This window comes from Anopheles moucheti, chromosome 2, assembly GCF_943734755.1.
Source record: "Anopheles moucheti chromosome 2, idAnoMoucSN_F20_07, whole genome shotgun sequence".
NCBI classification, from domain to species: domain Eukaryota; kingdom Metazoa; phylum Arthropoda; class Insecta; order Diptera; family Culicidae; genus Anopheles; species Anopheles moucheti.
Genome location: NC_069140.1, coordinates 16,309,456 through 16,329,379, shown reverse-complemented (window position 1 = coordinate 16,329,379; position 19,924 = coordinate 16,309,456). Strand labels below are relative to the sequence as shown.

At 48.5% G+C, this 19,924-nt stretch overlaps 5 protein-coding genes across 7 annotated transcripts; 4 read left to right on the top strand and 1 right to left on the bottom strand.

Annotated features, from left to right (window-relative positions):
- The first annotated feature begins 492 nt into the window (after positions 1-492).
- LOC128309508 (uncharacterized) lies at positions 493-1,946 on the top strand. The gene is made up of 3 exons (XM_053045916.1): positions 493-770; positions 928-1,298; positions 1,370-1,946. The coding sequence occupies exons 1-3, from the start codon at positions 664-666 to the stop codon at positions 1,375-1,377; spliced, it is 486 nt and encodes a 161-aa protein (XP_052901876.1). The 5' UTR covers positions 493-663; the 3' UTR covers positions 1,378-1,946.
- A 125-nt stretch (positions 1,947-2,071) lies between these two features.
- LOC128309501 (DNA polymerase zeta catalytic subunit) lies at positions 2,072-12,340 on the bottom strand. 2 transcript variants are annotated; one of them, XM_053045908.1, is made up of 11 exons: positions 11,985-12,340; positions 10,505-11,908; positions 10,326-10,442; positions 9,662-10,262; positions 8,251-9,592; positions 7,992-8,107; positions 5,109-6,163; positions 4,467-5,040; positions 2,997-3,301; positions 2,433-2,931; positions 2,072-2,368 (listed from the first exon to the last, which is right to left on the bottom strand). In XM_053045908.1, the coding sequence occupies exons 1-11, from the start codon at positions 12,338-12,340 to the stop codon at positions 2,228-2,230; spliced, it is 6,510 nt and encodes a 2,169-aa protein (XP_052901868.1). In that variant the 3' UTR covers positions 2,072-2,227. The 2 variants fall into 2 exon arrangements, with proteins under 2 accessions (XP_052901868.1, XP_052901869.1); XM_053045909.1 differs by lacking the exon at positions 11,985-12,340 and having other exon boundaries at positions 7,992-8,192; positions 8,255-10,262; positions 10,505-11,696.
- Positions 3,483-4,434, top strand: LOC128309507 (chymotrypsin-like protease CTRL-1). Its single transcript, XM_053045915.1, has 3 exons — positions 3,483-3,845; positions 3,902-4,057; positions 4,123-4,434. The coding sequence occupies exons 1-3, from the start codon at positions 3,483-3,485 to the stop codon at positions 4,387-4,389; spliced, it is 786 nt and encodes a 261-aa protein (XP_052901875.1). The 3' UTR covers positions 4,390-4,434.
- On the top strand, positions 6,829-7,851 carry LOC128309506 (trypsin-1-like). Its single transcript, XM_053045914.1, has 2 exons — positions 6,829-7,398; positions 7,469-7,851. The coding sequence occupies exons 1-2, from the start codon at positions 6,871-6,873 to the stop codon at positions 7,742-7,744; spliced, it is 804 nt and encodes a 267-aa protein (XP_052901874.1). The 5' UTR covers positions 6,829-6,870; the 3' UTR covers positions 7,745-7,851.
- A 428-nt stretch (positions 12,341-12,768) lies between the features above and the next one.
- On the top strand, positions 12,769-19,012 carry LOC128310226 (glycogen debranching enzyme). Of its 2 annotated transcripts, none has more exons than XM_053046815.1 (7): positions 12,769-12,789; positions 13,675-13,867; positions 13,940-15,589; positions 15,811-16,076; positions 16,145-16,994; positions 17,059-17,714; positions 17,786-19,012. In XM_053046815.1, the coding sequence occupies exons 2-7, from the start codon at positions 13,708-13,710 to the stop codon at positions 18,794-18,796; spliced, it is 4,593 nt and encodes a 1,530-aa protein (XP_052902775.1). In that variant the 5' UTR covers positions 12,769-12,789; positions 13,675-13,707; the 3' UTR covers positions 18,797-19,012. The 2 variants fall into 2 exon arrangements, with proteins under 2 accessions (XP_052902775.1, XP_052902774.1); XM_053046814.1 differs by lacking the exon at positions 12,769-12,789 and adding an exon at positions 13,543-13,584.
- Positions 19,013-19,924: the final 912 nt, after the last annotated feature.

Genomic DNA, 19,924 nt, shown 5'->3' with positions numbered 1-19,924 from the left:
TTAATTTTCTTAACAATACTAAACACGATGAACAAAGTCATGAGATTTCTTTATACTCAACTTAATAAACATTTACTGCGAGATGTCTTACTACATGAATACTTTCAAATACTTGACGATTACATCACGCTTTAATCGTTCAATCAAATATAAATTGTTAATAAAAGGCGAATACAGTGAACCAACTTTTCAACAAACACCAGGCTTCTCCATCAAGCTGTTGAAAATTAAAATCGATAAACTAGCAACACTGCTCCAACCCATTCGTTCAGTTTCGTTAAAAAATAGGGGTTGTTTTGACGTTTTCGTTGAAAAATAGCTAGAGCAGCAGCGAAGCGGAGTGAAGAGCGAGAGCGACTGAACCAAGAGAGCGGAAAATTCAAAACAAATGCAAACAAACACGGCGCACTCTCTACGCAAGTACACAGAGCGTTTCGTTCGCGTCTTTCTAGCCCTGGTGCCGCGGCATTCACACGCGGATTGCATAGCAACGGAACTGGACGCACCACACACATACTGGGGCTGTCGTGACGCGAGGCGCGCATTTCGTAAAATTTCAGGAACATTTTTCCGCGCCCACCCTTTAGCGCAAGTGTGTGTAAAGTTTGTTTTTTTGCTTGCTTTTGGGACCTTTAGGCACACGGTTTTCGGTGCGGTGAAAATATGAACGTTGCGAAAAGCGATCGCCCATTTACGGCAAAATTTCCGCAAACTCCCGAAAATGGTGATGAAGTGCTGATACGCGGAAAGCTGTGCGACGATGCAAGAAAGTAAGTAAGGTGCAGGTGGTGCAGATTGCAGATAAGGGAAGAAAATTGCTCCCTCCTCCCTCCCCCACATTTTCTAATGACGGAAATAACTCTCCTCCTCTCGTCTCCCCCCTCTCCCGGTCCTGTTCGCCATCATTACGTCACGCGTGCCACCCAGCTTTTCCGTGAATTTCTGCCTGCCACGGCCACCGCATTTTATGCCGCACCAGACGCCCGCGTACATTGCGTACCATTTTAAAACGATTTACGACGAGAACGGCGAAAGCCGCGTGGTGCAGAACTGGAAGAACGTGCAGTGGCAGCAGGAGCAAGTTTCCGATAATCACTGGCACGAGGATCGCAGCGAAACGTTTCGCATGATATTCCGACTGCACGAAGACACTATCAAGATGTTCCGCGACAGTGTGGACCACCCGCCGGATTACGAATTTGCGGTGCAGTTGCCGCTCAATCAGATCGAATCGATCGAGCTGTGGGATGGTGTGGAGAGCGTCGAAGAGATTTCATTCCGGTACGATAACAGAAACGGTAAGTCATGGACGTTCCGTGAACGGACGCCGTTAAACATTTGCAACTCTGGCTCTGATTAATCGTTGCAGCGTACTAACATTAAACACTTGCGGTCTTCATACACGAGGTGAAGGGAAACCGGCTCATCGATCGTGACATCAAAACTTTGATCATCTCCCCGCACTGCCCGATTACGCACCGCTTAGGGTGGTGAATCCACCATTCGCTAGGCAGCTATTTCATCGCCAGCACGAATAGTTTCTAGTCGTCTAGTCATCGATAAACTACGAGTACACCGTATTGCGACAACAAACAAAACTTATGCACCGTTTCTCGGAAGTGCCTTAACATTTTCAAAACAGTGCGTGCGCGTCATGGTCACAGTGAGGAAGCATTCTATTTCGTTATCTGCTGACAACCGCACCGCGCACGGCGTCAGCATCGGAATCAATCGGTGTGGTGCTAGTTACCCATAAGTTTAAGAGCTGAACCTGTGAGCGCTGCAATTGTGTTGTATTTTATCAGCTGCTATCAGTTGGCTTAAGCACTTCTCTGTGCACATCTACCTTTACGACACGGTTGGGGACAGACAAATCACGGACAGAACTCCGTGTAATGAACACCATTTAACGACAAATAAAATTTAATTATTTTCTGCCTTTACTTCCACACGCGGACAAAGCAGTGAATTGCTGCTTCATTAGTGTTTTTATTGTTGAGAATTTCGGATTTCTTTTCTCCTTCTTCCGAACTGTTGTTAATAAATGCTTAGTTCCATAGAGAGTGTTGAAATTTGTTTAACTTCCTTTCCATAAATTACTGAATTTTGTTGAAAAACTGAAAGTTCTTTAACAAATAGCTAGTTGTTTCGAACAGCTGCTCAAGAACTGCAACTAATTGGAACCATTTGAGTCGTACCGTAATGCTTTTTCAAAAATAATAGTTCCCTAGAATAGCTGCTCAATAAGATCTCGATAGTACTGCACTTGTTTAAACTCGACGGTCCGTCGGTTCAGCGAGAAAACCACCGGACAGTCCAGCGAAATGCAGCCCGTTTCAAACGTACGCTGGCAGCACGATCGACACATCTGCGCAATGAAAAGAGCAGCAAACAATGAAACATATTCCAAACAAACCATCCAACGCACTAACCTTTTCCGTGAGCTCGAGTTTCCGTTCCAGCTTGTTGACTTTGTTCATCACGTGCACCAACGCCCGTTGCGGCTGCTGCCGGCAGTCCTTACACACGCCATGCTGCGTCTGTTTGCCACAGTCCACGATGCAGTTGGTGGTGGAGAAGTACTGCGAGATGGTGACTTTTTTATGCGCCTGTTGATCGGCGATGGCCAGCAGCTTGCTGTCCGCCACCGGTACGCCACCGGTGTTGTGCAGCATGAGCGTCTTGCGGGGCAGCTCGTTGTACCACTGGTGTACATCCGCACCGATCAGCAGCAGGCAACGGTTGAGGGGCGGAATGATCGCCTTCGAAATGTAATAATTAGCGTTTATTTTAAGCCCTGCGTTCGAGAGCACCTCGTCCGGGCTGCGCACGAGCCGAATTAGCGGGACCAGCGGTGGACCACTGATTATCACGTACGGCACCCGTTGGCCCTGGCGCGGTTCGCGCCGGGGATCGGTTTGCTTCCATTTTCTGTAACGATTAAGCGAAACGGTTTTGAACATTGGAACACCGACTGGACAAGCTTCGTCAGTTACCTCGTCAGTTCCAACGCCGGTACACAAGCACCCGGCTTGTAGCCGTTCTCACCCCGGAACTCTTTGGCAAAGATGAACTCCTGCAGGTTGACTCGTCCCTCCAGAATTTTGGTAAACTGTCGACAGGTGTACTGTTTCACCTTGGACACGTCGCAAGTTTCGAACAGAATGCGCAAAACCTTCTCGAGCATTTTCGCCACAATCGGGCACCCATCCCGGCGGACCGTTTCGATGCCCTTCGCTTCGTAGACGGGTTCCTGCTGATCTGCCGATTCGTACATGTATCCCACGTAGCGTTTCTTCGTCTGCAGATTAAGATCGTTCATTATCACGCGTTGCTTTCAGAGAGCCGACGACAAACAAAGCTCGAGATATCGCGCTACACGTGCGCGCAAGAGGTTTCGAGGAGCACTTGCCGTAATGGGGCGCCCCTGCTATAAATACGGTGGTGGATCTTCCATTCCATTCGACCGGTTCGAAGCCAATATGAAGCGATTAATTTTTATTATCATCCCTGCCATCGTGACACTCGGACACTCATACCGGCCGCCCATTATCCAAGGGACGGAAGCAAATCTGCACGAGTTTCCCTACCAGGTGTCATTGCAGTGGAACTTTAACAATGGATCCCGCCCAATGCATCTCTGCTCCGGCTCCATCATCAACCGCGAATGGATTCTAACGGCGGCGCATTGCGGTGAGGAAGTGTCCGGAGGCGGTTGGTTCGAAATTGTTGCCGGCGTGAACAACATTGTCGATGAAGAGTCCGGCGCACAGCGACGTAATGTGTCGCGTTTCGTCAAACATCCGGCATTCAATTTAAACACCATCAAAAACGACATCGCCGTGGTAAGTGGACGCAAAGAAAAACGTTTCCTTTTATCCTTATTAACCACTTACAATAGATGCTTCTATCGGGCCCTTTGCACCTGAACCGCCACATTACAACAATGCGTTTGGCAACGGATAGCACCACATTGAATCCCCACACGCACGCAAAGTTTGCTGGTTGGGGTTCGATCTCCAGGACAATGGAAAACATTTTCCCCGATGAGCTAATGGTAAATCAAACGCAGGGCAAATATTAAAGATACGTGCTTCACATGCGTAATGTTGTTTTTTGCAGAAAGTAACGCTGGCCCTGCGTACACTGGAAGAGTGCAGCGCGATGGGGAACGTCGATGAGACGCAAATTTGTGCCGGAGGGTATCGGAATGTTACCGGCTGCACGGCGGACTCGGGCGGACCGCTGACGGTAAACATTGGCGGCGAGCAGGTTCAAATAGGAGTACTTTCTTTCGGCGAAAAGCCATGCCTGGCAAGGGAACCGGTCGTGTTCACGAGCGTTCCGTACTTCCACGAATGGATTCAAACTGCGATCGAAGACGAATGAACAGGGAACCGTGGAAGGAAGATCATCTACGAATAAAGCATTTTTAAACACACAATCCCACATGGCCTTTTACTTACCTGCAGTATCGATGGTTGGTAGACTTTCTCCAGCTTCAGCTTGACTGGGGGTGGATTTTCTCGCGTAACTGCTTCGGCAATCTCCTCCCCTATTTTGAACGCCTCCCGCTTGGTCCTGCCCGGACAGAGCACAAACAGCGAGTCGGTGTCGCCGTACACTACCTTCGCACCCCAGCGTTCCGTACCCTCGACCAGTTTGATCGCACGCTCGAGCGTTTCCCGGCCCTTCGCAACGACACTGTCGCCAACCTCGACGCACGGCATGCGGCCGCTAAAGTTGGCCGCCGTGTAGCCGTACGTCACGTTCGCGATCAGCTTCAAGCCGAGCTGGCGCGAGTGGAGCACACGCTGCAGGATGCTGTTGCCCTTGTGGAGCTTCATCGACTTCTTCACCATCAGGCGGGTGTTAAGGATTTCGCTTAACATCCGTGGCAGTACCCCTTCCCGCACGCGGTTCTTCACGAACGCAATGCCGCAGGGCGAAAACGTAACCAAATTCTTGTCGAGCAACGCTTGCAGCATCTTTGGTGGTACGCGCAGCTGCGAAGCGCCAAACTCAAACGGCGAGGTGTCCCTGCAAACAGTGCAAACCATTTAGGCCAACAGGACAGGCGCAACGCTCAACGGTAGCGCAATACTTACTCTCCCAAGTGCTCGATGCGGCCCAAGCACGTCGAAAAGCAGTAGTTGTAGGCAATGATAATGCTCGGATACAAACTCTGGAAGTCGAGCACAATGATCGGATTGGCGTAGAAGCGCGAGTTCGGCTCGAGGATCAATGGTAAGTACTCCGGTGCGCGCATGTGCGCCCGCTGATGGATGCTGGGCGACACGGACACAAAGTTCTTCGGCTTTGCAATGCGCAACATCATGCTTTCCACGCGAAACTGTGACCCGCGGGACAACACCTCGTAAAACTGTATGCCGAACAGTTTGGCCAGCTCCGCCGTGCGGCCAATCAAATCGAGCTGGTTGAGTATCTCAAAGTTCCCGTTCACCCGCTCTAGATAGTACTCCAGCACAATCCAGCGGCTGTATGGTTTGTTCCACAGCCGGGACAGCTGCCGGTGGGAATGGTTTGGAACTCGCCGGTGCAGCACGTGGTACGCTACGTTCTCAAACGTGTACGACGTCAGGGCAATCTCGTGTCGCATCAGGCGCCAGATGTCCATCAGTATGCGGCCCGGAATCTTCAAACCCGCGCTATACTCATGCATTTCCAACAGTTCCCGCTGTTCCTCCTCCGACACGTGCACCTTCTCCGCGGACGGAACGCGCGAAAGCTTCTTCATTAGATTCATGTCCAATGCGTAGCCCCGCTCGATAACGTAGCCCCAGGATACGCTTTCAATCTCGTACCCGGTAAATATGTCCGGATCCCAGAAGGAAATGAGCAGCAGAAACTTTTCGTACAGTTCGTGCTCACCGGACACTACGACGACGTCCGCCACGTGTGCCGATTGATTGTACTTGTAGCTCATCGTACCACCATCATCCGCTGCACTCGCACCTTCGCTTTGCGTCTGGGCACGATTCAGTATGATGCCACAGACGGACGAAGCCTTCGGATGGTCCGATGGAACGTCGTTGTGGATGCGGTAGAAAATTGCCGCAATGGGGTCAGTGCTCGGATTGGGACGCAATTCGCCACGGGTATTCACGTGCACTTCGAGCGACAGTATTGTCAGATAGTTGTACTGAAAAAGTTGGGCCAGAAAGAAGAGAACCATGTTAGCATGTCATCACAAACTGCACCAAACAAATCGCACACGTCCAATGTGAACTATGATCGATTTTAATAATTTTGAACCTTTCGAAAAAGACAACCAGACGGACCAGACCAGAAATTGGACATATAACAAGACACATTTGATTGATTTTAGTCACAAAAACACACAGAAAACACAGAGAAAAAACAGCAAACACGTAAAATAAGCATAAGCCCGTAATCCCATCAACTAAACGAAGCGCTAAGAAAAACGTGCCACAAGGATTTAAGAAAGCGCAAATACCCCAGTAGCACTAGTAGATAATGGCGATGATTAAGCCCTCGGTTATCCCCAGCTCGTGAATGTTGTTAACAAATGCGTTGAGTGGGGATCTTTTTCTCAAGATCTTCCTAATCTGAAGATGCCTTAACCAGTTTGAGAACACTTGAAATGCTAACGGACTTACGCACGGAGTAAAAATCCGGGGAAAGCCACGTGCTTGTGAAGAATTTGACGAAGTTACGGTATTATCTTCGGCTTGATACCGGTGCCTCTTCATTCCCTAGTCGAGTGTTTCTTGGCGTACGAGTGGCGAACGGTGGGCGAGTATAAATTACCAGTCGATTTGCCTTGATCGATCAGTTCAACGACTCGACTCAAATCGACTCGACACCCACCACCCAAGGCACGCAAAAATGGCAAACGTACAACGTCTAGCAGTTCTTATTACCCTGGCGGCGCTGGTTGCAGCCAAACCACCGCGACCGAAGATTGTCGGTGGCGAGGAAGCGATCCCGCACGAGTTCCCGTACCAGATCTCGCTGCAGTGGAACTATAACCAGGCCAATCAGGAACCGTTCCACTTCTGCGGTGGTTCGCTAATTGCTGACCGGTACGTGCTTACCGCCGCCCATTGCGTGCCTAGTGCCATTTCGCCCGACGGTTTCGCAGAAGCCGTCGCCGGAGAGCACGATTTCAGCCAGTTTGATTCAACAGTACAGCGTCGTCGTATCGTGGAGATGTTCGTGCACGAAGACTACGCCGGTGGAGTTGGACCCAACGACATCGCAGTGTTCCGCGTCGATAAACCATTCCATCTGAATCGTAAGGTGCAGCTGGTCCGCCTGCCGGAACCGAACGCGCTTCCTACGGGAGTGTGCACCATCAGCGGATGGGGATCAACTTCGTTCACGGCCAACCCCACCTATCCGGACACTCTTATGGTGAGTTGCCACGCAATCCTTGCATCAAATGTTCGATCCTTTACATCCTTTGCTCTGTCGCGTATTGCAGAAAACGACTCTACCCATCATGGATCTGGACGTGTGCCGCGAAATCTACCAAACGAACCTGATCGAGGATAGCAACATCTGCGCCGGTACGATGGAAGGTACCTCGAGCGTCTGCTCGGGTGACTCCGGCGGTCCGCTCGTCGAAACCGTGGATGCAATCGTGCAGGTTGGCATCGTTTCCTGGGGAGGTATTCCGTGCGGTGGTTACAGAAACCCGGGTGTATTCGTTCGTGTTTCGTACTTTATTGACTGGATCAATGACAAAATCAATAACTAAATTACAAATTTCATTTTACCGATGATGAATGTACTATGCTTGAATAAAGGTTTGAAATTAACAACATACATGGCGTACCGTTTCCTCGTTTATAGTTAATCCTGGCCTTAGCTAGATTTATCATATCTGTATATGATGGACAAACGGGTTAATACAGTGTACAGCACAAACAATATAATAAAAGCGAAGCAGCACCCACTCCACATGTGCGATCGTTGGTGCAGCACGAGCAGTCGATTCAACTTACCTCACACTTCGATTTGGCGTCCTGCAAATTTTCGAAGTCGACCTTGAACCCGATTGGGGTGGCCGTCGAAAGGTCTGCATTGCTTTGTTCTATCGTTTCTGACTGATCGGATGTACCTGTGCCGAGCACAGGTTGTTCTGTGAGGTTGGAGGCTTCTTCAGCTGCATCAGGTTCATTTGCGTTCGGGCGCTTTGTTCGTTCCTGTGAAGAGGTAACAATCGCATGAGTTCTGTTGCCATTAGCGGGGTACCTTAATGACTGACCTCTTGTGATGATGCGATCTCATCCGCGGCATCTCTTTCCACTGAAGATCCATTCAAGTCAGAAGTAAGGGTGTTGGCTGCTTTGGCAGGTGATGGCACTTTAGTGCTACTTGTGTCATGGTCAGGTGTATTTAAAGAGTTCAATGTATCGGTTTTCGCTTCAACCGGTTTTGTTGGGCTCTTCCCGTTAGTGGTCAAATCAGTGTGCCCTTCGTTTGCTACTAGGACACTTAGATTAAGCGATGATTCGCTGTCAATCCTAGGTGTTAAGTGGTTCGCTAGCGCCTTTTCTTCCACTGCCATGATTGTTTCCGCTGTTTTCACCTTAATCGGGCTGTCCGAATCAATCGAAGCGACAACATCGGTCTGGCGTTGTCGGCATCTGTTGTCAATCCAGTTGGCCGCTTCGGTGCCATCAGGCGGAAGCACTGCTGGGGTGATAACAACACATCCTTCCGAAGCCAGCAATTCTTTCATCCGTTCGGAATTTGGACCATTAGCTCCGATGGGTCCTAGCACGTCGTCGATGTTTTCCCCAAACGTACGCTGGAGGTTGTCATATCGCAAATGCTTCAGCGATCCGAGCCCAGCAATGGTGCTGGTAAACTCTTGCTCATCATTCAAACTATTCCCGGCTATGTTTAAAACCGTATGACCAACTTCCTTCTTGCCCGTCACATCCGCGGGATCGCTATAAAACGGAGTCGTATTGACCACGGCTGGAATTTCAAACTTGTCAATCGCCTGCTGTGCATCATCGCGGGTAGGTGGCGCGGCAGCCAACGATATGATTACATGTTCGCCCATTTCTGTGCCGGTTGTGTTCCACAACCCGGGGCAGCTGTCGTCTGAATCCGAATTAATGTCATCCAGCTCACATAACATCGTTTTTTCACAAAAACTCTCAATATTTGCATCATCTTCGACACCTTCTTCATCGGCGGCGGTACTATTCTCCGGTTCAGGAGGTGGATCCTTGCTCGGACTTTCGTCCATCAATTCCCCCACTCCATCCAGTTGGGATGCAATGGTGACAGTTTGTGTTTCACTAACATCGTCCGACACATCAATCGCATTGCAACTGTTATTGCTTAAAAGATCTGCAATTGGAAGGTCGTCAAGCAGGCTAGGCGCAATCATTTGCACATCTTCTTCTACATCGTCCTCAAGCGAAATTACACGGTTGATTGGAAGTGAATCGTCGCTATCGTCATCCGCGATACTAATGGTGGGTACGTTTTTATCGGACGCATCTTCAATTCCTGTTTTGCGTGCCGTTTCACTGCCCGAGTCGCTATTACATGGCAATGAAAACTCCACATCCATTCCCTCGCTTTCCTCCATTTGCTCGGTTGCTTTAACATTTGAGCATTTCTCCGCTTCATCGTTTGTCGCAATTTCTTCTACGACCGTTTCAACTTGCTTTGGCGTGGTGTTATCATCGGAACTACACGCTGTATCCGTTGCAACGGCACTATTTAATTCAGGTTCGGTTGAAGGTGCAGAACCTTCGGCTACTGAAGCTGATTGATTAGAAGATCCAGATCCATTACATTCTGCAACATCACTTTTGCCACTCGGTGGACCATCTTCGGGGAGTATTTTGCGCGGTGATGAATATTCATCCAACGATAGCTCGCTGTTAACCGCCGGCTTCGCGATTAGGAGTAACGGTTTGATCAGCACTTTCGGAGAAAGGCGCACAATGTTTTTAAATCTTTCTGAAAGAATCAGCTCGATCTGTTGCTCTTCTTCAAACTTCAACATCTTCGCCTTGGGCTGCCCTTTCGCGGCCGGGGTTACGATCTTTCTTCGCACACGCTCCGATTTCGGAGTGGACGGACCTTCCAGCGGATCGTAGTTGTTAACGATATCGTAAGTTCTTGCAAGTTGATATCGATCGTCCAATTTTGCTGATTTACCTTCGGCGTCCTTCGGTGTTGAATCCATTTTCGTAACGGCAGACGATTGGCTGACGTCGTAAGCGGTAGTGTCCAATTTCGGTATGCTATAAAAGAGATATGTTTGCTCACAAAGGTGTTGCTCAGTATTGCTCTGCTTACGTCCTTACCACACTTGCAGACTTTTCATCGGTATCGAAAGTTCGCCGACCGTTGTAGACTTCGATGAGTTTCGGGTTCGATTGGAGAACAGGATCGACTTCTTGACCAACCCCAATTTTGGAATCCTAAAACACAATGCAAACGCTTTAAAGACATTCTACAGCTCCCAGCAGCGGAGTGGAGTTACCTTATTTCAAAGTTCTTCAGCGTATTAGGAGAAGAATTTTCAAATTCTTGGAGCATACGCTTCCCGCGTTCGCTATCATTCTCCTCCGGGGAGAGGGCAAACGATACTCTACTACGCGATGATTTTCTGGATAACGGTTGCGTTAAATCAATGCGCATCTTTTTGGCGGATGAGCTGTTTGGGGATATGCTTTCCTTACTGCTTCTGTTACGCTTTGAAGAAATGGTTTTGAAGCTGTCGTCACCTCCGTCCAACTGTGGGATGAATCCACCAGACAGCAGGTCATCGTCACTGTCGTTCAAGAGCGTACTCGTTTCAGCCAGCTCGTTGTTTCCGACACACGATTGCTTTTGCGAAAAATCAAGCAGAAACTCATCATCCGAATCAAAGCTTGCATCGTCCGGATGTAGAGTACGCTCGTTAGCTTGATCGGACATGAGACAAACTGTGTCCAGATCTCCATACATAGAAGCATTCAGCCGTTTGTTGGCTTGCGACAAGTTCAAACTAGACTGCATAATGCTGCGCTTCTTTTCGCCTGACAGCTGTGTCATCGGTGCCAACAGACAATCGCCCTCGATATTGTTAGATTCCAGTTCTTCAAGCTCTCGCAGGATTTCCAGCATACTATAATCTTCCTCTCCGAGCGTCATATCCGGATTCTGCGACATGGATATAATCTTCTCTTCGTCAACCACGGTCGAATCGAAATGATAACTGATTTGCGAATCGTACAAGCTCTCATTGCTGTGTCCCCCCCTGGGTCGTGTATGATTGACAATGCAGGACGCGTCGAGCAACGTTTCGTCTTCAGTTGCTTCTGATGGGTAGGCTGAAGCGAGTACTTTTCTTTGTTCGTCCGCAGTTGAGCTGGGAGTGTGTTCTTTCGACAGTTTCGATAACAGTCTCGCTCGATAGAATCGATCGCTTTCGGTTACGATTTCATGCGCTGAGCCGCTGGTCTGTGAAAGATTCATGCGTTCCGGTTGCTCGAAACCGACCAAAAGCCGTCGAGTTTGTTCATCCTTCCAGATAGAAGCAATGCCCGGGTTAGCAAATTCACCAGTATTGTTGTCTTCTGGTTCGCGATTCAGGATATCCGCTGCCAGCACGTCTATCTCGTACTCGGATGTGGACATCTTCGGTGGGATGTTGTTGACGGTTTCAGTGGCATTTGTTCGCTGTCGCAATCCGTTCGAGTTTACTTCCAAAAAGCTCATCCCGTACAGGTTATAGTCGATGAAGAACTGCAAGATGTAGGGTATGTGCGTTTCGTGAACTTGATATGTTCCCGAAAGGATGGTTCCGTTCATCAACAGTTGAGTGGCGTTTCGTAGCAAATGCGGATTGTACATGTAGATCTTAAAATAGTGATGCGAATTCCGATGATAGCCGTAAATGGGACTGCAAGCAAAGAGGTCGAGCGTTAATTTGTTGAAAATTCAAAAATCTGATCCGAGAAGAGAAAACCGGCACTTACATTCCTTTCACCAGCACTATCTTGAAGATGTGCTTCGTTTGGGACGCTGAGCGTCCCAGCGAAACGTTTATACCTTTATCAAGAGCACAAGCCAGTTGATAAATTTTTTGGTCCACCACGAGCTTGTCCGCAACCGATCCATCGTAGGGGATGTAAAAGTATGGAAAGACGCCATGGATGTGGACGCAGCTATGGATGCCTTCGGTGTTGGAGCCGAACAGTCGTATGACCGGCACTTGTTTGATTTCCGAACCACGGAATTCTGAATAGCACGCGTCGAACTGTGGGTCCGGTTTGCTCATGTAATGATCCACACTAACGATGCGGATCGACATTTGATTTGTATGCTGTACCATCGCGAAATCTCAAACACAGCGTCTTGGCTTCAACTGCGTAGCGCCTTGGTTATGCGATACGCGTATTTTTGCGCGGCAAACCGTCGCTGTAGCGTTATGCGATGATATGCCTTTCCAACGAACTATGCAAACACGATCGCCACTTACCACAGGAAGAATGAAACACCAATTGTTTAGTAAATTGAACACTCTTTTGCTAGTTTAGCGCGAACAGCGGCGAAAAATTTTTGTAAATGCGAGAGACGCGCAAACTTGCAAATTTGATGCGTGTCTCGCTGTCAAAGCTTTGGCTGTCAAAATGCGGCTGTCAAATCGCTTGGCGGCGGATTTGTTATTGTTTGGCAACGCCAGGCTACTGACATTTCTCGCGGGGTCACCTTGAATTTAATTTTCCTCTCGCAAGCAGCACAAATTCACTCTTCGGCGGTCGGTTAAAGTTGTGGAAAAAGGTAAGGGAAACATTAAACCGGATAACTGGTTCAAAGCCTCTTCTTCAAGAATGAAGACAACGATATAATATTATTTGTGGACAAGTGTGTCGTACAATAGTCGTGGAAAGTTTAAGTCCGCGCAGATAGAGCATAAGGATAACATATCCGTCTTCGTATAGTCGCGAAACTAGGACAGTAATGTGGTTTTATCGTTTGACACACTAGATAAAATAGTGAAATGATGGAAAAGAATAAATTTGCCGAACAAAAGCGTACATGTGAATTTTATTTAGCTTCTAAAACCTTCCTTTTAAAATAGTATCATCCATTGTCCGCGAGTACTCGATAGGATTAATGGCAAAGGAAAGCGATTGTTTTGTCTGAATGGGGTTGTGCACGTGAATTATATTTAGCCAAATCACGCCATAAGCTACAGCAGCACATGCAGACTTTCTCACCGACAAGCATGCTAACGGAATGTGTTTGTAATCAAAGGCTCCGCGCCCCTTGGAGGTCGAGTTCAAAGATGCGAAGTAGAGTGTGGCACACTGCACTCTCTGCTGCCGATCAGCTGCTACATCGCCAGTTATGTTTGTTATTTTTTATTCCTCGCATTGGGGAACGATCGTGATGGCGCCCGCGCGATAATAACTGCGGTTATTTTGTGTATTATCAGCGAAGTGTGCAGGCAACTGCAGGCGTGTGTCCGACTTGAGGTACGATCGAGCAGGTCGTTTTTAGTAGTGTTGCATCGCCCGATCATTGCATAGTATGTCCATACCGAGAAGATTGTCCAGCGCTTTCACAACTCTGGTGATTAGCACGAAACCGTCCGTTGGAACGTCCGTTATATTCGCATAAAACTCATCGTTCGCCGGGGTACTGTCGTTCTTTTCGTTTCAGAGTGTCATCGAGGAAGTCACTGAATCAAACACCATGACTGATGGAGTAATTTCAATAAAGCTAGCCATACATGACGGCAATCAAGGCGATGGAGCTCTCTATCGGCTGAAAAAGAACTCGCTAGTACATGTGCATCCGGGTGCCTCGCTTTTGGGACGTCGTGTAGCACTGTACTGCAACTACCCAGCAGATGGTATGTCTTGTCGTGTTCGGTGATCGAAATCAATTTTTTAGTACATTTAACTTTAACTCAATTATTTTACAGATAAGGAGTTTTGTCGGAATACCTACAGACGCCTGGAATGGTGCTCGGCCGCAGGATCTCCACTTGGTGCGAATGGTTCCGAATACACTTCGATAAAAGACGTGGATTATTACTGCAATGTTCACCTTACCAAATCGGGAGCTTATCACTTCTACGCTCTTTATGAAGATTGTCCGGAAGCAGGAGCGCAAGCTGGGCTCTACGTACAAATAGAACCTCAGTTGTCGGTTGGAACGGGCGCAGCGGCCACGTCTCTGCCGCTGGATGCGATCCGATGTCAGACGGTGATTTCAAAGCTCCTCGGTCCATTGGACACATGGGAGTCAAAGTTGCGTGTGGCTAAGGAGTCCGGTTACAACATGGTACACTTCACACCCGTGCAGGAATTGGGTGGATCGCGTTCGGCGTACTCTTTGCGCAATCAGCTAAAGGTGAATCCAGACTTCCAGAACAAAGGAGGCAAAGAAGTGTCCTATGATGATTTGGCGGTGATGATGCGGAAAATGCGCCAAGAATGGAACGTTGCATCGATATGTGACATTGTGCTGAACCACACGGCCAACGAATCGATCTGGATAAGGGAGTATCCGGAGTGTAGCTACAATTGTTTCACCTGTCCCCATTTACGCCCGGCATTTCTGTTGGACGCAATGTTGGCTCGCGTGGGTGAGGATGTTAAGGATGGAATGTTGGCGCATGTAGGTGTACCGGAGGTGGTTGAAACAGAAGACCACCTGCAAGCCATCCGTTGGCAGATCCATTCGAACTATTTGCCCCAGGTGAAGCTGTACGAACTTTATCAGTGCGATGTGGACAAATACCTCTCACGGTTCAATGACGAGTGTAGTAAGCGTAGTCCCAGCCGTGCGCAGGATATTCCCGAAGGAGATATAAAGCTTCGCGCTGATCCGGAGTATCGGCGACTCGGTGCGGAAATCGATTTTGATCGTGCAATGAGCATCTACAACGTGTTTCGTCAGGACTGTTTCGACGAGGACAGTCGCAAGCGTAAATGTGCCGAAGTGTTCCGCGCCCGGTTACAGTTCCTGAACGAGGAAGTCCGTCGTGAAATTCAAGAGCATCTTGACTACGCGATTGACAACTGCCTAGCCGGAACTCGCTATGAGCGCGTGCAAGGTGACGGTCCTCAGGTGAAAGGCATATCGCTGAAGTACCCTCTGTTTATGAAGTATTTCACGCACTACGGAACCCAGGGTAAATCGCTGAAGGATATCGAAAGCTTGATGTACGGAGGTGCCGGAAAGCTCTTTATGGCACACAACGGATGGGTAATGAATGGTGACCCGTTGAAAGATTTCGCCCGTGCGCAACCGGGCACAGCGAACGTTTATCTACGCCGTGAGCTCATTGCCTGGGGTGACAGCGTGAAGCTGCGATACGGCGATAAACCCGAAGACAGTCCGTACCTATGGAAGCACATGCAGGAGTACGTCGATACTACGGCACGCATTTTCGATGGAGTACGGTTGGACAATTGCCATTCCACTCCATTGCATGTGGCTGAATATTTGCTGGACTCGGCGCGTAAAGTCAACCCGGAACTGTACGTGGCCGCAGAGCTGTTCACCAACTCGGACCACACGGATAACATCTTTGTGAACCGTCTTGGTATTACGTCACTGATTCGAGGTAATTAATCGGCGACATTGATATGAATGATCATCGCTATGATCGATCAGGCATGATTGCTCACATCGGTAGCGGGTTATCTCTCGCTCGATTGTTGTATGTCTCTGATTAAGGTGATTAAGTAAGCGAGCGATCGTTAACGAGCTTATGCATGCAGCAACGAGTGATAAGGGTTGTTTATAGAATCCAGGCTTATGTTATTGTTTCTTGCTTTTTTCTAGAGGCCCTCTCAGCATGGGACTCACACGAGCAAGGTCGACTGGTGTATCGTTACGGTGGGGCTCCGGTTGGTGCATTCTTCCCCTGTCCGAAGCGTATCCTTGCACCAGGGATTGCACATGCTCTGTTCATGGATCTAACGCACGACAATCCGTCGCCGGTTGAGAAACGCTCGATTTTCGATCTGATCCCTTCGGCCGCCCTCGTGTCGATGGCATGCTGTGCCACTGGCAGCAATCGAGGTTACGATGAGTTCGTCCCGCATCACGTAAGTATTGCGTGGTCTGGAGCGTTGTGTTCGTTTAAAAAAAAGTTTTTCTCCCACTTCAACCACAGGTCCATGTGGTGGACGAAGAGCGACAATATCAGGAATGGGGCAATCAAGTGAACAAAAGCACGGGGCTGATTGCGGTAAAGGAGGCACTGAATGTGCTTCACGGAGGGCTTGCTACGCATGGGTTCGATCAAGTCTTTGTCGATCAGATGCATCCGGAAATAGTGGCCGTTACACGTCACTCGCTTACTAACCACGAGACTGTTATTCTCGTTGCCCATAATGCCTTCAGCTATCCCAATCCATGGGCTGGTCCGACCGGTGTACGTCCGTTGGAGTTCGAAGGAGAGTTCAAGGAGATCGTACTGGAGGTGCAAATCTACAAGAAAACTGGCCAAACGTTCGATCGCCCGACGGAGTTTGTCAAGAATGTGGACTACATTAACGGTGTTAATGAGTACGTGGTGGATTTGAAGCGTAACCTGAAGCTGGAAGAGTCGGACATATTTGGCAAGGAAGCGGTCGTGAAAGGTAACGTGACGCAGCTGCACTTTTCGAACTTAAAGCCCGGTTCCGTCGTCGCGGTTAGAGTCGCGTTGAAAGAGAGCGTAAGGGTGCACTTCGACAATCTGCAGTCACTGGTACGCGAGTTCCACCAGGATAAAGGTTCACGGTATGCAGAGTTGCAGCACATGCTATCCAAGTTGGACTTGGTGGACTTTAACAAATTGCTCTACTGCTGTGCCGAGGAGGAACGCGACAATGGCGGAGGTCCGTACAATGTCGAAGGTTACGGAGATCTTGTGTATTGTGGTCTGCAGGGTGTCATGTCCATCCTGTCCGATATTGGACCGAACAATGATTTGGGACACCCGTTTGCGAACAATCTGCGGAATGGCAATTGGCTAATCGGTAAGAAGGGATCGATATCGTTTACGACTTACTAGAATGCGCTAATGAATTTTCCTTCCAATAGATTACTGTTCTCAGCGCTTGTTGAAGTACGAGAAACTAGTGCCCATATCCAAGTGGTTAGAAAACAACCTGAAGTCGCTGAAGGAAATTCCCCGCTACATGATACCGTCCTACTTCGACGTGATTATCACAAACGTACACCGGCTGGCGATTGCGGCGGCGTGTAATTTGATGTCGGACTTTGTACGCCAAGGTTCCAACTTTGCTCGACGGCTTGCCCTTGGATCGGTGCAGTGTGTGAGTGTCTGTCCGTCGGCAAACCTGCCCAAACTGAGTCCCAATGTGGGCGATCCAAAATCTCCGAGCCACTGTGCGACGATGGCCGCCGGTTTGCCCCACTTTGCGACGGGCTATATGCGTTGCTGGGGCCGGGACACTTTCATTGCAATCCGTGGGCTGACATTGCTAACTGGCCGTTACGATGAAACACGCTACATGATACTCGGATTTGGTGGCTGCTTGAGACACGGCCTGATCCCGAATCTACTTGATGGTGGACAGAATGCACGGTTCAACTGTCGCGATGCGATTTGGTGGTGGCTGTATACAATCAAGCAGTACGCCGAAGAAGTGCCGAATGGCAAAACCATTCTTAAAGACAAGGTATCGCGCCTATATCCGACGGACGATTCCGAAGCAAAGGCACCTGGGGAATGTGTGAGTGACACATATAAGAATTTGATTATTGAATAGTTAGTAATGAAAATAATATAATTTTACAATTGCAGGATCAAATGTTGTACGAGACGATTCAGGAAGCGCTAACTATACACTTCCAAGGATTGGCGTATCGCGAACGCAACGCTGGAACACGCATCGACGCGCACATGAAGGATAAGGGCTTTAACAATCGTATCGGAGTCAATCCGGACACGGGCTTTGTGTTTGGTGGCAATAACGCCAACTGCGGCACCTGGATGGACAAGATGGGTTCCTCCGATAAGGCCGGCAATCGGGGCATTCCCTCGACGCCTCGTGATGGTTCTGCGGTCGAATTGGTCGGCCTCCAGATGGCCGGGTTGCGATTCATGCAGCAAATGGCAGAACAGAAAATCATACCAGTGAACTCGGTCGAACGCACCTCGTACAATGGCACCAAAACGGTGTGGACGTACAAGGAGTGGGCCAACAAGATAGCGGCCAACTTCGACAAAGAGTTCTACGTCGACGAGACCTCCGAAAGCTCGTACATCAACAAGCGTGGTATCTACAAGGATACGGTTGGTTCGGAAATACCGTGGACCGACTATCAGCTGCGATGTAACTTCCCGATTGCGCTGCTAGCCGCCCCGGAGCTGGCTGATCCGAAACACGCCTGGCGTGCGCTGGAAAACGCCAAAAAGTATCTGTTGGGTCCGTTGGGTATGAAAACACTGGATTACGAAGACTGGGGCTATCGTGGAAATTACGACAATTCCATCGACAGCGATGACAAGACGGTCTCACACGGTGCAAACTACCACAATGGGCCGGAGTGGGTGTGGCCGATCGGATTCTACCTGCGGGCACGATTGATCTTTGCAAAAGCAAACGGTGTGCTGAAGGAGACGGTTGCTGAAACTTGGAAGATTTTGCAAACACACGTTAACGAGTTGCAGCGTTGCCACTGGCGTGGACTGGCCGAGCTTACGAACGAGAATGGGGCGTACTGTAACGATTCGTGTCGTACGCAAGCCTGGAGTATGGGCTGCGTGTTGGAAGTTCTGTACGATCTGGAAAAGTACGAAAAGGAGCTTTAAGTGGGTCGTTGCGTTCTGTCAATCTACTGCCTGCGAGAGCGGTTTAGTGTTTAGAATCGCCGCTCAATGCCATACTTTCTGTTGAGATTGTTTATTTCGTGTTTACTGTTTACGTTGTTGATCATTCGATGAGTTTATGAAATAGGTATAGAGAAAGTGTTTAGTGAAAACTTCATGCTTTAACCAAACATGTTATTCACAAATAAAGCTATAATACTCATACAAATGCATCTTATTTAATTTATTTGCCTGTTTAGATCCTACGTTGTCACGGTGGTATAGAGCAATTTATAAACACATTATTGTTCACATCATTGTGTCCATTTCGATTCCTGTTTCCTAAAAGAAAATGCTTATATTGTACGGTTTATAGTAATTTACTTTTTTCGTTCTTGAAGTTTTCTAATGAAACTCGTGCTAAACCACCCACCTGAATCAGTTCACACATTTTACATTATGTTACAAAATCAAACCACCATAACCACCGATTTTCGTTTATCTGTGTGTTGTTGAATGTACAAACCCCGAGCACACAGATGTGATTTAAGAGGGCCAAAAAGGAATGAAAAAACACACGCACAACATCCCCTGTTTGGTGTGTGGTACATCGGCGCACGAACGCTGCAGTGTGTAGTCCATGCGACAATGTTAATTAAAACGAAATGCGTCAGCTGAAGACCGCGTATCTCTCCCGCGTACCACCGGACGGGTAGAAGCGGTTAAAACGGTGATCGGGAATAGGTGCCTTTCACGTTCACGTCACCATGGACCAAGCGAAAAATGCAGCGAAAAGCGCGACGATAAATTATCACTTTCCAATTACTATTAACAAGCTGCTGGCAATGGTGCCCGGTGGTTAGTGGATTTAAAATTTCGGTTCGATTTATTGAGTGCAATATATTGTAGTTGCGCTTTGGAGATACCGGCGGGTTTTTTTTCCTCTCATCCCACTCAGAACCGTATTTATGCAGATGTATGAGACCGAAATAAAGCTTTATTAAAATGACTGTAATGAACAACCGTAGCACTCGATGATCAATAAGTTTTTGTGGTGAAATAGGCGTTCGAAAGTAGTAACCCCAGTTGAATCGGGAAGCAGTTATAGGAAACGATTCATGTAAGCCATGT

Excerpts from the sequence above, each read along its gene's own strand:
- LOC128309508 (XM_053045916.1), top strand. The coding sequence starts at position 664 with ATGAACGTTGCGAAAAGCGATCGCCCATTTACGGCAAAATTTCCGCAA. Across the intron at positions 771-927 it reads CTGTGCGACGATGCAAGAAA|CTTTTCCGTGAATTTCTGCC; the intron begins GTAAGTAAGGTG and ends CGTGCCACCCAG.
- LOC128309507 (XM_053045915.1), top strand. The coding sequence starts at position 3,483 with ATGAAGCGATTAATTTTTATTATCATCCCTGCCATCGTGACACTCGGA. Across the intron at positions 3,846-3,901 it reads TCAAAAACGACATCGCCGTG|ATGCTTCTATCGGGCCCTTT; the intron begins GTAAGTGGACGC and ends CACTTACAATAG. Across the intron at positions 4,058-4,122 it reads TTTTCCCCGATGAGCTAATG|AAAGTAACGCTGGCCCTGCG; the intron begins GTAAATCAAACG and ends TGTTTTTTGCAG.
- LOC128309506 (XM_053045914.1), top strand. The coding sequence starts at position 6,871 with ATGGCAAACGTACAACGTCTAGCAGTTCTTATTACCCTGGCGGCGCTG. Across the intron at positions 7,399-7,468 it reads CCTATCCGGACACTCTTATG|AAAACGACTCTACCCATCAT; the intron begins GTGAGTTGCCAC and ends CGCGTATTGCAG.
- LOC128309501 (XM_053045908.1), bottom strand. The coding sequence starts at position 12,340 with ATGGTACAGCATACAAATCAAATGTCGATCCGCATCGTTAGTGTGGAT. Across the intron at positions 10,263-10,325 it reads ATGAAAAGTCTGCAAGTGTG|CATACCGAAATTGGACACTA; the intron begins GTAAGGACGTAA and ends TCTCTTTTATAG. Across the intron at positions 6,164-7,991 it reads ACGCCAAATCGAAGTGTGAG|TACAACTATCTGACAATACT; the intron begins GTAAGTTGAATC and ends CAACTTTTTCAG.
- LOC128310226 (XM_053046814.1), top strand. The coding sequence starts at position 13,543 with ATGTCCATACCGAGAAGATTGTCCAGCGCTTTCACAACTCTG. Across the intron at positions 13,585-13,674 it reads CCAGCGCTTTCACAACTCTG|AGTGTCATCGAGGAAGTCAC; the intron begins GTGATTAGCACG and ends TTTTCGTTTCAG. Across the intron at positions 13,868-13,939 it reads CTGCAACTACCCAGCAGATG|ATAAGGAGTTTTGTCGGAAT; the intron begins GTATGTCTTGTC and ends ATTATTTTACAG.